Genomic DNA, 15684 nt, shown 5'->3' on the forward strand with positions numbered 1-15684 from the left:
TCACTTAGCGATATGCTTTCAAAGCTCCTCCTTGTCTTTTCATACCTTAACAGTTCATTTCTTTGTTTAGCCAAATAACATTCTATCATCTGATTGTGCAGCTGTTTGTCTGTCTGTTCATCCATTGAAGGGCATCTTGGGGCCATTGAGTCGACAGAGCTGCCCCTGTGGGTTTCCAGAACTGTGACTCTTTATGGGAGTGGAAAGCATCGTCTTTCCCCTGCGGGAAGATGGCGGTTTCCAACTACTGACTTTGCGGACCCCAGCCCAGTGCCTAACCACTAGGCAACCAGCGCGCGCAAAGTTTCTGTAAAAATCTGTGTGTCGGTCATCTCATTTGAGTAATTATCTACAAACGTGATTGCTAGATCATATGGCAAAACAGGTTTGTAAGGACTGCCAAACGGTCTTACCAAGTGTCTGCATTATTTTGTAGGCCCTCCAGTAACGAATGAACATAACTCAACCGTTCGTGTTTTGAACCATATTCGTGCTTTTAGGGGAGTAGTGGTGGCTGGTTTTCAATAGTAATTGTTTAATGAGGCATCATGTTGAACATCTTGTATTGTGATTATTTGCCATATGTGTATTTTCCCTTAATTATGTGATTCTTCAAATATTTTGCTCATTTTATAATTGGGTTGTAATTTGGATGTTTATTTTCCTAATGTTCATTTTAGAGGATTCTTTGGATACAAGTCCTTTATCAGGAATATGTTTTGCAAATATTTTTTTCTAGTTTGTGGCTTGTCATTTAATTCTCTTTTCAGTATCTTTTTCACTGCAGAAGTTTTTTAACTTATGAAGTTCATCTTATCAACTTTTTATTTCATTGATAGTTTTACTTTGTATATGCAAAGTCATTGTTAAACCAAAGTTGTTTGGATTCTCTCTGATGTAATTTCTAGAAGTGTTTCAGTTTTATAGTTGACACTTATGATCCATTTGACTTAATTTTTTTGAGAGGTCTTAAGATCTGTGTGTCTGGATATATTTTTATTCTCCTCTCCCTCTCCCTCTTGTGTCCCCTCTTCTTGTATCTCTTGGACTGTGCTCCAGCAATTTGCCTTTACTCATTTGTCAAACAACAGGTGACTAGATATTTTGTGGGCCTGATTCTTGCTTCTCTGTTATATTCCATTGTATTGTCTTTTCTTTTGTCAAAACAGCGTAGTCTTTCTTGATCACTGCAGCTTAATCGTAAGTCTTAAAATCTGTCTTCCAATTTTGTTTTCTTCAGTATTGTGTGCTTTTTTCATTTTTATTTTTTCAGTATTGTGTTCTTTATTCTGAGTCTTTTCCATATAAAATTTTGAATAGTTTATTGGCATCTATAAAATACTTTGCTGAGATTATATTGGAATTGCATTGAATCAAGTTAGGAAGAACTGTTACCTTAGTGGTATTGAATCTTTCTCCCTATAAACAAAATATCCCTTCACTTACTTAGATCTTTATTTTATTTTGCCAGGGTTTTTTAGTGTTCCTTATCTAGATCATATACATAGTTTATTATATTTTAATTTCCAAAATAAATTGTTTAGTTTGGGTACATAGAGAAAAATAGATTTTTAAATATTATCATTATATCTACAACCTTACTGTAACTGTTCTTTGATACCAGATGTTTTGCCTTTGATTTTATATTTCTTTTAGATTCTTGAGAAAGAAAAATCATATCTTCAAGTAAATGGTTTATTTCCTCTTTTCAATATGTATAACTCTCATTTCATTTTATTGTTTTATTACATTAGCTAGAATTTCCAATATGATGTTGGAGAAGTAGAGAGAACATCATTACTGCATTATTGATTTTAGGAGGAAAACATCTATTTTTCACCTTAAATACATTAACTGTGGGTATTTCGTAGATGTCTTTATCAGGTTGAGCAAGTTCCCTTCTATTTTTAAAAAATCATTTTATTGGGAGCTCGTACGGCTCCCAATATTATCTCAATCCATACATACACGCACCGTGTCAAGCACATTTGTGCATTTGTTGCCATCATCACTTTCAAAACATTTTCTTTCTACTTGAGCCCTTGGATTCAGCTCCTCATTTTCCCCCTCCTTCCTCCTCCCTCCCTCCCTCATGAGCCATTGATAAGTTATAAATTATTACTATTTCTTTCATGTCTTACACTGATATCTCCCTTCACCCACTTTTCGGTTGTCTGTCCCCCTGGGAGAAGGTTATAGCTAGATCATTGTGATCAGTTCCCCGTTGCAAGTTCTCTTCTATTCTTGGATTGTGATAAGAGTTGTACGAGCCCCAATAAAATCATTTTTTAAAACAGAGAAAAAAAATTTAAACCATGAATATGTGTTGTCAAATGTTTCTTCTACATCTATTGATATTACATTAATTTTCTCGGTCTATTGATATCATGACTTATGTAAATTGACTTTTAATATTAAGTCATATCTACATATGTGGAATAATCTTACCTGATTATACAACATAGGTTTCATATACTGTTGTACTCCATTTACTAATATTTTCTTGATGGGTTTTACATCTATGTTCATGAGAGATATTGGTCTGTAACTTTCCCTTTTTGTTATCGGTCTGGTTTGGGTTTTCGGATAATAATGTATGATATTTCCTGGATGAGGCTGTGAAAGTTCAACATCTTTTTCTTTTCAATGTTTCCCAGGAACCCCAATGAAACCATCTGGGCCTGTTTGGGAAAGTTATTGATTGTTGCTTTAACTTCTTTAGCCTGTTCAGATGATCTGTTTCTCCTCTTGTGAGTTCCTGTCCACTTTATATAAATCATCAAGTTTGTGGGGTTAGAGCCATTCATGTTATTTTAATATCTATGAATCAGTTGTGATGCTGCCTCTTTTCTTTCTGAGGGAGTAAACTGTGTCTTCTTTTTGGTTAGCTCGGAGGGAAGTTGATCAATATTTCATCAAAACTAGCTGTAGGTCGTGCTTATTTTCTGTTTTATTTCTGAAGTTCCAGGAGGATTGCAAAGATTCAGATATATTCCTTCAAGAGAGACTGTACGCACATGTGAAAAAAATGTTTTAATATTTATGTTACTAATTTCTGCCGGCTTTACTCTATGAAAATAAAGGTATTTTAAATGATTTGTGATCAAAACAGAATAAAAAGGTTGAGTTTCTCTTTCTTTTATGAGAAAATGTGGATAGTCTCTGCTTTAAAATAAAGAAAGAACAGCATGTTTCTGTCTTGTTTTATTCATAAGAAAATGACGCAGAATCAAGTTTATTGGAAATGTTTGAATCTGGCTCTGGCAGTGCGGTCAGCAGTGGACTCCTGCATCGTGCAAGCAGCTCAGGGTTTCAGACAGAGATCTGGGACAGGCCCCCATCAATGTAGTAGCCTGTCATGTCTGACTTTACCCTCCCACGACTTCTCTAAAGTCCTGAAAGGCTGGCAGAGGAAGGGGGTGGGGATGCATGTCACTTCCACTTAGCAGACTTGTATGAATGATTTGAAACTTGGTGCATCATACTGCAATTTGCTCTCTGTGCTCACTGTGACGCCGTAAGTTAGGTGTTGCGCTGGTAAAGTAAAAGTTGGCGGTTCCAAACCCAGCAGCCACTTTGCAGGGGAAAACTGAGGCTGCCAGGCCCTGTGAAGATTTAGCCTCAGAAACGCGACATACAGTTGCGATGGGTTTTGAATGGACTCCACAGGAGCTGGTTTATCTTCTCTGTCAGGCGTCCCAAGGTACAGTGGTTGAGACCTACCAGCCACTCTGAGGGGAAGCAAAAGAGCGGAGACCTGACTCCATAAAGATTTCAGTCCCGGAAACCCAGCTGGGAAATGCTTCTCTGTCCAGCAAGAGGTCACTAGGAGTTGGAATCACGTCCATGGCAGAAGCTTTGAACTTTTTGACTTTGTCTTGTTCATAAACTCTATCCAGATCGTAATCTTCCTGAAACTGAATTGTAATGTGTGTAAAACAGGATTAAAAAATGTGTTTGCCCCTGAAGATATTTTTGTTACAAATAAATGGAATAATATTTGTAAAATCTAACATTTGCAAAAAACATAGGAAGAAAAAGGAAAGTAGTGGGAGTTATTATTACCTTGCCATAATATAATCCGAGTATGAGGAAACCGTAAACAAATGACTAACCGGGATTTTGTGATGCTGTTTTCTCACTGTAATGTTTGTTAGTCTTCGATTATTCATTTTTATATAAAAAATTCATCCTTAAAATACAAGGCCTTACATGCATCTTTGAATCCCTCTTTTAAAAACTTGAGCAAAGTGATCTATAACGTGGCTTCAACAAAATCAAGAAGATCCTAGTCCCATGGAGTGTATAAAATTATAAAACTCTAACATATTAAGTATTTTTAAAAATATGTCTGTTCTTCTCTATTTATAATTGGATCAAAAATGATACTAACTTCTAGCTTTTATGTTGCAAAATAGCAAATGATGAAGCTGAGAAGTTTGGACTTCTATCACACCAAAGCTATACTTTCCTACAGGCCTCTAACTTGTAATTAGACATCAAAAGCTCAAGAATCATTGAGTTATTTTTTTAAATTCTAATCTTCTCTGCAAGTTTATTTGGAAACTTGAGTAGACATCAATATCAAAAATAGCCATCTGAAGCAAGTGGGATTCAGGAATGTGTTGTAAAACTTGAAATGACACTCTAAACCTCTGTGTTTATCAGACATTTCATTTTGATTATTCAACAGGCTTTATACAATTCGGTATAGAGAAAAGGATAAGGAAAAGAAATGGGTTTTTCAACTCTGCCCATCCACTGAAACGATCGTGGAAAATCTGAAACCCGACACGGTTTATGAATTCGGAGTGAAGGACAATAGGGAGAGTGGCATTTGGAGTAAGATTTTCAATCACAAGACTATTGTTGGAAGTAAGTACTTGGAACTTCTTTTATAAGTAAACTTTCTATGTATATGCTGTCAATTATTTTATGAGGTCTGTGATATAAAATACGTGATTCAGATGTTCTAGGATTTGAGAAAATTCCAGTCAACCAAATTTGTAAAATATTGATATTTCAAAATCATCAGAGCAAATGGGTTTCTTTTTTAAAAATCAGTGATGCACTAATATTTAACAGCTTCCATTGACAACACATCATTGTCGTTGTAGTATTTTTAAGTGAACTTTTGTCCTGGAAGCAAAGAAACCAGTATTTGTGCCAAGGTTCTGAATGGAAACTTAGGAAGTGGATGGTAAGTGGTGTTAGAGAGCACTGGACTTGCCTCGTGAAAATTCTTCACTCAAGTTTCATGAGAATCGTTTTTTGAAGTGATAAGAATGGAAATAATGTGTGCAAACCAGAGCGGCTGTTATGGCTGTCTTTATAGTTTACAATTACTTAGGAGCTAGTCGATGGGAAAGAATGTCATATTCCTCTTGTTTTGTCAGGTAAAAAAGTCAATGGGAAAATCCAAAGTACCTATGACCAAGTCCACCAAGTGGTATGTACCTATTGATTTTAAGAATATTTTGAAATGTGTGCATTATAGTTTTATTTAAATATGATAATCTTATTGACAAGATACTGAAATTTTGCATCGCCTGACCAGCTGAAAGTGTTCTATGAAATAATATTTTAGAAATTAGTTTCTTAATCTCCACAAAGGGGTGAAGGCCAAAAGACCAAATTATCTCTAATTTGTTTATAGTCCTAGAATTCTATTTGATATGGTTATTTTAGTGCTTTAAGATTCTAGGTATTTTGAGGTTCTGCTTATTATCATCTGTTCTATGTGTTGTTCTTTAATATGACGTGTTCCAAGAATTAACTAGTGTTTCAAGAATTGGTACCTTGATGATGGTACCTAGGTGAAAGTACTCACTTGCTAACAAAACAACATGGTTTTTTTTTACCCCTTGATTTCTAGACATTTATTATTTTCCATTTAATGACCTTAGTTTCAAGTTTTTATTTATTGGACTTCTCTCCTTTTTTGGAATATTTAAAGATTTTCCATTTTAAAGAACCTTGACTTTTGTGATAGCATCTAAAAACCTTTTTTTCCTCACATCTGTTACCAATTACTTTTAAAAGTGTTCCTAATATAGGATATCTTAAATTTTGCTTAATTAAAATATTAGACTTTAAAAAATTATGTCTTTGATTGTATTATAATTTAAAACATCCTTCTCTATCCAGAGAAAAGATAAATATTGCCCTTTTAAAAAATCCATAGTTTCAATGGTTACAACCCGTCTCTATCAGATGAGTAAATCTGGTCGTATTTCGGCTTTAGACTTTTGTCTTCTAGTTGGTTCCTACTCTGTCCAGGACCGTTTACGGTCTCAACCAGGGAGCACGCAGCTCTTCTGGGCTCAGGGGGCTCTGTTTGCACGGTTTGTTGGCAGTTGGGACTAATTATTTCTTTGGTTTTTCTTTCCCCTTCTTTTTCACTTTGTCGTCTACACACAGAACTATAGTCACTAGTCACCGGCGTGAGTTGGGGAGTATTGCTTTTGTAAACTGTTATGCCAGCTGCGTTCGTGGGTCGTCAATACTGTTGCCCAAAGCCTTGGCCCAGGCCCAGTGTCGCACGGCATCAAGGGGCTTGGTTCTGGCTAAGAAGTTTGCGTACCTTTCCTCTTTTGCCCTCCTTACATACATGGATATGGGTATAGCGCGTGTAGCTTGGAGAGGGAACCCTGGTGGTGTAGTGGTAATGAGTTCAGCTGCGATCTACCAGGTCAGCACCACCAGCTGTTCTGAGGGAGCGATGCGGGCTTTCTCATGCTATAGAGTCTCAGTCTTGGAGATGGATAGGGGTGTTCTACCCTGTTCTATGAGGTCACTATGAATTGGAAACGACTCGATGGCAGCAAGAGATATGAGGGGATTCCAAAAAAGGTCTTGGAGAAGATATCCTTTTCCACACCTTTTTGAACCCCTTGGAATGTATGTAGAAACACCCTCTGCCACACCTGGATGCAATCATACACATAGTCCCATTCACCTAACCTTACCTATTAAGCTTGCACATCTACCTGTGTATCCACTGGCAAATTACTGCTCCTTATTACCGAATGGCAGGATCGTGTTCGCAATAGTGCTCACCGTTGTTACTGATAACATTTTCTGTTGATTACATTATTTTATTATTCAGCTATGATTCTTTTATATGCCATCATTGTCGCATTTTACAGTGATAGCATCCTGTTAAATCTCTGTGAGGATCATTTTTTAAAACGTTTTATTAGGGCCTCATACAACTCTTATCACAATCCATACATATACATACATCAATTGTATAAAGCACATCCGTACATTCTTTGCTCTAATCATTTTCAAAGCATTTGCTCTCCACTTAAGCCCTTTGCATCAGGTCCTTCATTTTTTCCCCTCCCTCCCCGCTCCCCCCTCCTTCATGAGCCTTTGATAATTATAGATTATTATTTTGTCATATCTTGCCCTATCCGGCATCTCCCTTCACCCCCTTCTCTGTTGTCCGTCCCCCAGGGAGGAGGTCACATATGGATTCTTGTAATCAGTTCCCCATTTCCAAACCACTCACCCTCTACTCTCCCAGTATCACCCCTCACCCACTGGTTCTGAAGGTATCATCCACTCTGGATTCCCTGTGCCTCCAGCTCCTATATGCACCAGTGTAGAACCTCTGCTCTATCCAGACTTGCAAGGTAGAATTCAGATCATGGTAGTTGGGGGGGAGGAAGCATCCAGGATCTAGGGGAAAGCTGTGTTCTTCATCGGTGCTACATTGCACCCTGACTGACTCATCTCCTCCCCTCCATCCCTCTGTGAGGGGAATTTTTTATTCATTTTTCTCAAGTCATTTTTTTGTTGCCTTGAATGATCTATTTCCTCAAGTATCGATGGAATTTAGATGGACAAGTTGAACCTGAATCACTCTACCCACACTCATTTTCCACTAGTGAGTATCTTTGTTTACTTAGTTTACTTTACCAATATGGATTTCCAAGGACTAGTCTCTCCTGAAAATGTGTCCAAACTATGTGAGAGAACGTTTTCTCATCTTCAGAAAGTAAAAGGAAATAGAGGAAAGAATGAGGAGGCAAAGGGCATTGATAGAGGTCTAATCACAGGCATGTACATATGTACATATATTTATATATGATGGTGAAATAGATCTATGTGCACATATTTATAGGCTTAGTATTAAGGTCACAGATGGACATGGGTCCTCCACTCAAGTACTCCCTCAATTCACGAACACTTTGTTCTATGAAACTGGCATTCCATGATGCTCACCTTCCCAACAAAATTGCTGAAGACAAAGAGGGTGCATAAGCAAATGTGGTAAAGAATATTGATGGTGCCCAGCTATCAAAAGATACAGCATCTTGGGTCTTAAAGGCTTCAAGGTAAACAAGCAGCCATCTGGCTCAGAAACAATAAAGCCCACATGAAAGAAGCACACCAGCCAGTGTGATCATGAAGTGTCAATGGGATCAGGTATCAGGCATCATTGAGAATGAGGCACAGTGCAGAGTAGGGGCCCAAAGCCCATTTTAGGAAACTGGAAATCTCCTTATAGAAGAGTCATGGTGAGCAGACAAGTCAGTCAGGGTGCAGTGTAGCAATGATGAAACATGCAACTTTCCTCTAGTGCTTTAATGCCTCCACCTCCCCCACTATCATGATCCCAATTCTCCCTTACAAATCTGGCCTGACCAGAGGATGTACACTGGTCCAGATAGGAACTGGAAACACAGGGAATCCAGGGCAGATGATCCTTCAGGACCAGTGGTGTGAGAGGTGATACCGGGAGGGTGGACGGAAGGTGGGGTAGAAAGCGGCAACCGGTTACAAGGGTCTACATATAACCCCCTCCCTGGTGCTCAGACAACAGAAAAGTGGGGGAAGGGAGACGTCAGACAGTGTAAGACATGACAAAATAATAATAATTTATAAATTATCAAGGATTTATGAGGGGAGGGAGGCAGGGAGGAAGGAGGAAAAATGAGCTGATACCAAGGACTAAATTAGAAAACAAATGTTTTGAGAATGATGATAGCAACAAATGTGCTTCACACAATGGATAGATGTATGGATTGTGATAAGCGTTGTATGATTCCCCCAATAAAATGATTTTTTAAAAAGTGTCATCTTCACTTCTCAATAGCATTCCGGTTGTACTCTGTCCACGACAGAAGTGTTTGTTCTCCGGGAAGCCCATGGTATTTGCTGCATTCTTCCCCAGCACCGCAACTCCAATGCCTCAGTTCTTTTGAAGTCTTCTTTATGTACTGTGCAAGCTTCGTGTGCCTGTGAAGTCGTAATACCATGGGTTGGGCCAGGAACACCTTAGTCCTCAAAGTGACACCGTTATTCTTTAACACTTCAAGGATGTCTAGTGCAGAAGATTTTCCCAGGGTAATGCATCCTTTGGTTTCCTGCCTGCTGAACTATGGACTGTGGATGCAAGCAAAAGGAAATCTTTGGGGACTAATCAGTGCCGTCCTTTGCCTTAATGAGATTGTGCTGATCTCTTCCTTAATGGACACTGTTTTCCCTTTACCCACATCAATGCCTGGTCATTACCTCGGTAGTGATTTTTCATTGCTTCTACTCTACTCCATTCCTCTCTCTCACTCACTGCCATGGAGTTGATGTGGACTCACAGACACCCAATAGGGCAGCATAGAGCTGTCCCTGTGGGTTTCCAACACGGCAACTCTTTACAGGAGAAGAAAGCCTTGTCTTGTCCTATGGTTTTGAACCGATGGACTTAGTAACCCCCAGATGTTTCTATGTGTACATCTTTCTTAGACACCTGGCAGACCTGAATCTGAACCCATCCCTGGGATCACCTTGCAATGGAACAACAAGAAGACCTATAAAGTAAACAGTCACGTCCATGAGGCATTGACTCTTTAGAGTAAATGGCCATAAAAGACCTTCCTGGTGATATATGCCCCAAACAAGGTTCAAAAGGTAGGAAGGGACAGGAAAGAAGGATTAATGGAAATGGGGAACCCAGGGAAGGTGCAAGAAGAATGCCGCTGCGTTGAGGGAATTGGGACCAGTGCTACAAAGCAAAGCATTTAAGTTACTGACTGGAAATCTTTGGTCTGTACACTTTCAGCCAAACTCCAATCAGCATCTCCAGTTTGAGAGTTAGTGGGAAAACAGCAGTGTCTGTGCTTGGCCTCAAACTCACGGGATTCAAAGCAACAACGTGGGACCTGGCTAGTATTAATTTAAAAAAATTAAAAAATAATTCCTATAAGTTTTATTTTTTAATAACCACAAGATACCTATGTGGATTTTGTTTTGCTATATGGTATATAGCTAAGTTACATTGATTAGGGTATAATATTTTTCCCTAAGTAATTAACCTAACCTATTACCATGAATGGGAAGAAGTCAGGGATTTCTGCTCCTGTGAAGAGTTCATCTTCAGGGCCAGTTCTGCCAGGTCCTGTAGGGTCACTATGAATTGGCACCGATTCGATGCCATGAGTTTGAGGCTTTTGGTTTGTTTAATTTGATTGCTATGAATGGGAGCCCCGGTGGAGTAGGGGTTGGTTACACATTGAACTGTCAACTGCAAGGTCAGCAGTTTTGAAACCACCAGCTCCCAGGAGAAAGATGAAGTTGGTTTGTTTTTCTACCATAAAAATTATAGTCTCAGAAATTCGCAGGGGCGGTCACCATGAGTCCAAATCCACAAAAAATCTGTGGATTCTGGTTTTTTAAATTATTTTTAATTTAAATTTTTATTACCCTGAATTAAATTATGCTACTCCCTCCATTCCCTTTGGCATTGTTTCTCTCAAACCCGGTCAGTGGGTAGGAGACCAATCTGCCGTACCTCGTGGGGAAGAAATGGCATACAGTTGCTCTTTCTTTCTTTTGGAGAACCATCCCCTCTCTGTGGTGGGATTGGTTTCCTTGGAAGCATATCTGACCTTTGAAGTCCTGGGCGCTCATATTTTCATGGGGCTCGATGGTTTTTACTTCATTCTTTGGTTTCAGTTATCATGGCCCAATAAGTCGTCTTCATTCTGGTAGTATGTGTCACTTGGGGTGCATTACTCAGCAAGACTGAGAATACTGATGCTTTAGTCCAAGAAAATCTCATTTCTTTTTCCCGTCATAAACGCCAGGAGGGGTCAAGAAGCAACTTCCTGGATGTCTGAGGCAGAGCCAGGCATTTTAGGACTTCAAGCTGTGAGGTGGGGCAACCCAACTCCAGCCAGCTCTGCTGAGCTATGGTTTAAAGATCTCAGCTATTTCCACAGGGAAACCCAAGTTCCCCACAAAGATATTTTCAAACCCCTCTGTGATGCCTTCTCCACTGTTACGTTGGACAGCAGGGGGAGCATGTCGTCTGACCCGACAGCTGTGCACCTGGGCAGCTCTGGAACGTGGGGAATTCAACATGAACTGCCTGCGAACACCTTTATCACCCTGCTCAATCGTGTAAAGTGGATCCTGGAAATAGATTCGATATCTTAAAGGTGTATTTTAGTTCAAGTCTATATCAATCCAAATGTCCACATATCTCTTCTCTGGAACTGGTCTTAGAAGTCAGAAGGTATGTCAAGATATGAAATTAATGGCAAAAGGTTTTTACTTGTAAGGTTTTAAGAAGAAAAAAATACCTATTGGGCAAAAAAGAATTTATTCATAAATCCATGCTAAGATCTCCATGCTGCAGGCAGCTTCAACTCAAACTTACCCAGCGACTACACATGAAAGGAGAGCGACTTTCAAGAGACCTGGAGGTCTGACTTGGTGAAGATTACAGTCAAGAGAATTTTCTAGACTCGCTTCCACTGCGCAGCAGGTGTCCCTCCGTAGCCAATCCTCTGACTGGGCAGTGCCTGGGTTGGGTCAAGTCCACAGTGATGGGCTTGGTTTATTGTTTTTCACAGAAACATTATCTCCAGCGAAGTCTAGAAGGTAGTGCTTCTAGAAGGTAGTGCTTGCACCAGACACATCAAGACATGAATACAACATACCAGCATGTACTGGGAAACCAATATAGAGGCTCCCCAGCCCCCTTAACTCAGAAGAATGCACTTTGGAGGACAGCACTGAGGCTACAGCTTGGGGAGAGGGTGCATTGGATTAGAACACATGGGAGAAACTCAAAGGGATGGGCATTCTGGCCCACCAAACCCTGAGGACGATGTTCCTGCTCAGAGCAGATAGCGCACCGGGAGGACCGTAGGGCTGGCCCCACCAGGGGACACAACATCCCTCACTGAGCCATGGGGCTGAGGGGGACAGCACTGGAGACACAGTGCAGAAATAGTGTACCATTTGGCCCCATCACACTAGGGTGAGGCACTGAGAGCATGCAGCAGAGTGGCAAAATAGACGTTTCAGACTCGACTGGAAAACACTCGTAAAGGCCAACAAACCAACCTTGAACTCTCTATAGACTTCCATTTTTATCAGTGGCTTTCTTTTTGATGTTGTTATTTTGTTCTTGCTTTCTGCTGTTGTTGTTTTGTTGGTTTTGACTTCCTTTGTTGTTTCATTTGGCTTTGCCTTATTAATGTATCTGCATGTCTATCTAGATAAGAGAGGCTGGATGAAAAGAACAGGACCAATGTTTACGGGGGGGGGGGGGATACAGGAGGGGGGGGGGATACAGGAGGGGGGGGGGATACAGGAGGGGGGGGGGATACAGGAGAAGGGGCGGTGGGAGAAAGGATAGGGGTGGGGGAGTGAGACCAACCCAGGGACAGGAAACGGTGAACTAAAATCAATGGAAGGAAGGCTGTAGGATGCCTAGTGGGACTTAAGAAAGGGCAATGTAGCAGCGAGAAATTACTAAAGGCGAATAAAGGCAGGAAATGATGGTGGGACGAGAGGGAAGTACAAAGAAAATAGAGGAAAGAACCAGGAGGCAAAAAACATTTGTAGAGGTCTAAATACAGGTATGTACATATGTAAATATAGATGTAATGAGAGGGGAATAGAATTATGTACTCATATCTATATGTTAAGAATTAAGGTTGGAGATGGACATGGGACTTTCAGTCAAATATGCCCTTAACACAGAACACTTTGTTCTAACAATCTGGCATTCTGTGATGCTCACCTTCCCAACACAATTGCTGAAGACAAAATGAGTGTATAAGAAAATGTGGTGAAGAAAGCTGATGGTGCCAAGCTATCAAAAGCTATAGCGTCTGGGGCCCTAAAGGCTTGAAGGTAAACAAGCGGCCATCTAGCTGAGAAGCAACAAAGTCCACATGGAAGAAGCACACCAGCCTGTGTGATCATGAGGTGTTGATGGGATCGGACATCAGGCATCTAAGACCCAGAATAAAACCATACCCAAGGTGAATGGGAGAGGGCCATAGAGTAGAGACCCAATGCCAATCCTAAGACAATTGGGCATCCCCTTACAGAGGGGCACAGTATAGCAATGAAGAAACACAACTTTCCTCTAGTTCTTTGGTGCTTCCTTCCTCCACTATCATGACCTCAATTCTACCTTACAAATTGGATTAGACCAGAACATGCACACTGCTGCAGATAAGAGCCTGCAACATAGGGAATCCAGGATAGATAAACCCCTCAGGGCCAACAAAGAGAAGAGAGATACGAGGAGGATTAGGGGATGCTGGAGGGAGAAAGGGGGAATTGATCACAAGGATCAACTAGAACCCCCTCCCAGGGGAGACGATTAATGGAAAAGGTGATGGAGGATGATGTAAGATTTGGAAATAATAATAAGTTATCAAGGGTTCATGAGGGAGGATGGAGGGAGGGGGAGGGAGGGGGAAAATGGGAGTTGATATCGGGCTCAAGTGGGACGAGAATGCTTTCAAAATGATGGTGGTGGCATGTGTGCACATGTGCTTGACACACGGGATGAATGTGTGGATTGTGATAAGAGGTGTAAGCCCCCAATAAAAGCATTTTTAAAGTAATGATAATAAATAAGTCAACCAACATATGTACATGGACAATAGAAGACAAAATAAAATTACTATATCAACAACAACAAAAAAGATAGCACTTGCAATGGAAAATTAATTGTAAATTTAGGCTGTCCTTTCTAGAAGTAAATACTATTTCAATTGAAATGTAAATGTCCAATGTAGCTCTATCTTACACATCTGATCAATTACACATTGTGATTCTTATACTGTATAACTGAATGGCACCTTTTGATCGGTTAGGACTTCGTTGTGCCAGTTGTTAAATACTGCCAATAACTTCCCTGCCTACTTGTAGCATCACAAAATCAGGGAAGAGGTGCGTACATAAATGAAACTGTAATTCTTTCTATATGATATGAATCACGTCATTGAGGCTCCCTGCAACTGCAGAAGAAATAACACACATTTACGATGATTGCACTATCTTGTACACTGTGAGGATCTCTAACGGCATGACACAAACTCACTGCCAGCAAGTCCATTCTAACACACAGTGAGTGACCTTGGGGGTCAGGGTAGAATTGTCCCTGTGGGCTTAGGGGACTGTAAATCTTTACTGGAGGAGAAACCCTCATTTTTCTCCTGTGGTTTTGAACTTATAACTCATTATGCTACCAGGGCTCCGGTTTGAGAATTCAGAAGGAAAACATGATGGCTAATTGGACTCACATTGAACCTTGTCTCTGCATTTTAGAACCTTGACTGTCTAACTAGTTGATTCAGTGGAATCTCGTTGTCAAGTGTGCAGTCGTTATTATTAGAAATGTTCAACTACAAATGTGATTAGTTCATCCAAACTCTGTACATTCTGTGTTCACTGAGATAGAATGTTAGTTTGAACTTCTTGTTTCTTTGTCTGAGACTGACCCGTCTTTTCAGAAAGCAAATTCTGTTACTGTCGAGAGAGAGAGAAATTACTCACATTTGTAACGTGTTAACAGTACCCAATGATAAAGGAAATGACAAAGCCGAATGACATAACAATCGTATCCTTTTACAATTGTATAAGATGAATAGACTGGGTCTCCGTCCACCCTTAGCAATGCTTGCCTGGAGACCTAAACTTGTTTTCTATCTCAGACACAATATAATCAGAGGTGAGGGTCTGACTCCTCACCAGCTTACCAAATATTTGTCAACTTTTGCAAGTAGACCATGAGATAAACTTTAGCCGGGTGTCAGATTGAATCAGCATGTTTCGTAACTTTCATTAGAACATGCTACAAACGAATTACAATCAGGCTGTCACTATCCCAAGTTGTTCCCATGTGGTTCGGCACTTACGCCATGGAATCCGATTTTGAGCAAGCACAAGACTCCCTTCCACTGGCCAGCCCTCCCTTTATCTCAGCGCCCGGAAATAGAGTGAGACCTGCAGTGATATTCTGACCCACAAAAATGACAGCCTGCAAAGCAATGGCCCCCTGTGGCATCACTCGCACTTCCCAAACTACAACGCACTTCCCAAACAAGCAGGAATCAGTTAGCACACGGCAGGGTGGGCCCCGCAGTCTTCCCCTCTGCTGTGGTCCAGGTGTGAGGATTTGGATTTCTTTGCTCTAAGTTTCCTAACTAACCTTTCTAGTGGCTGTCTTCAATATGGTCCCACGTCGCTAGATCTTGGGAAGGCAGATGCTTAGGGCACGGATTCTTTACCAGTGAAACTATCTTATTGTTCAGTGGCAAGAAAATTTTAAGAGCTATTTTGGGGTTTGGGAGTTCAAAGGTTAACTCAAGTTGAGCATTTCAAGGGAAAGCTGAGTTCCTCTAGGACAAGACATGGCAACCTCCC

General features: G+C 40.4%; 1 protein-coding gene across 7 annotated transcripts in view; it reads left to right on the top strand.

Annotated features, from left to right (window-relative positions):
* ABI3BP (ABI family member 3 binding protein) overlaps positions 1–15684 on the top strand; it is a 252621-nt gene that overhangs the window by 108225 nt on the left and 128712 nt on the right. For all 7 annotated transcript variants that reach the window (XM_075542610.1, XM_075542615.1, XM_075542611.1 and 4 more), the window contains exons 5-6: positions 4694–4875; positions 5397–5449. In XM_075542610.1, coding sequence (XP_075398725.1) covers positions 4694–4875; positions 5397–5449 — 235 coding nt within the window. The remainder of the gene's footprint in view (positions 1–4693; positions 4876–5396; positions 5450–15684) is intronic.

This window comes from Tenrec ecaudatus, chromosome 2 (assembly GCF_050624435.1).
Source record: "Tenrec ecaudatus isolate mTenEca1 chromosome 2, mTenEca1.hap1, whole genome shotgun sequence".
NCBI classification, from domain to species: domain Eukaryota; kingdom Metazoa; phylum Chordata; class Mammalia; order Afrosoricida; family Tenrecidae; genus Tenrec; species Tenrec ecaudatus.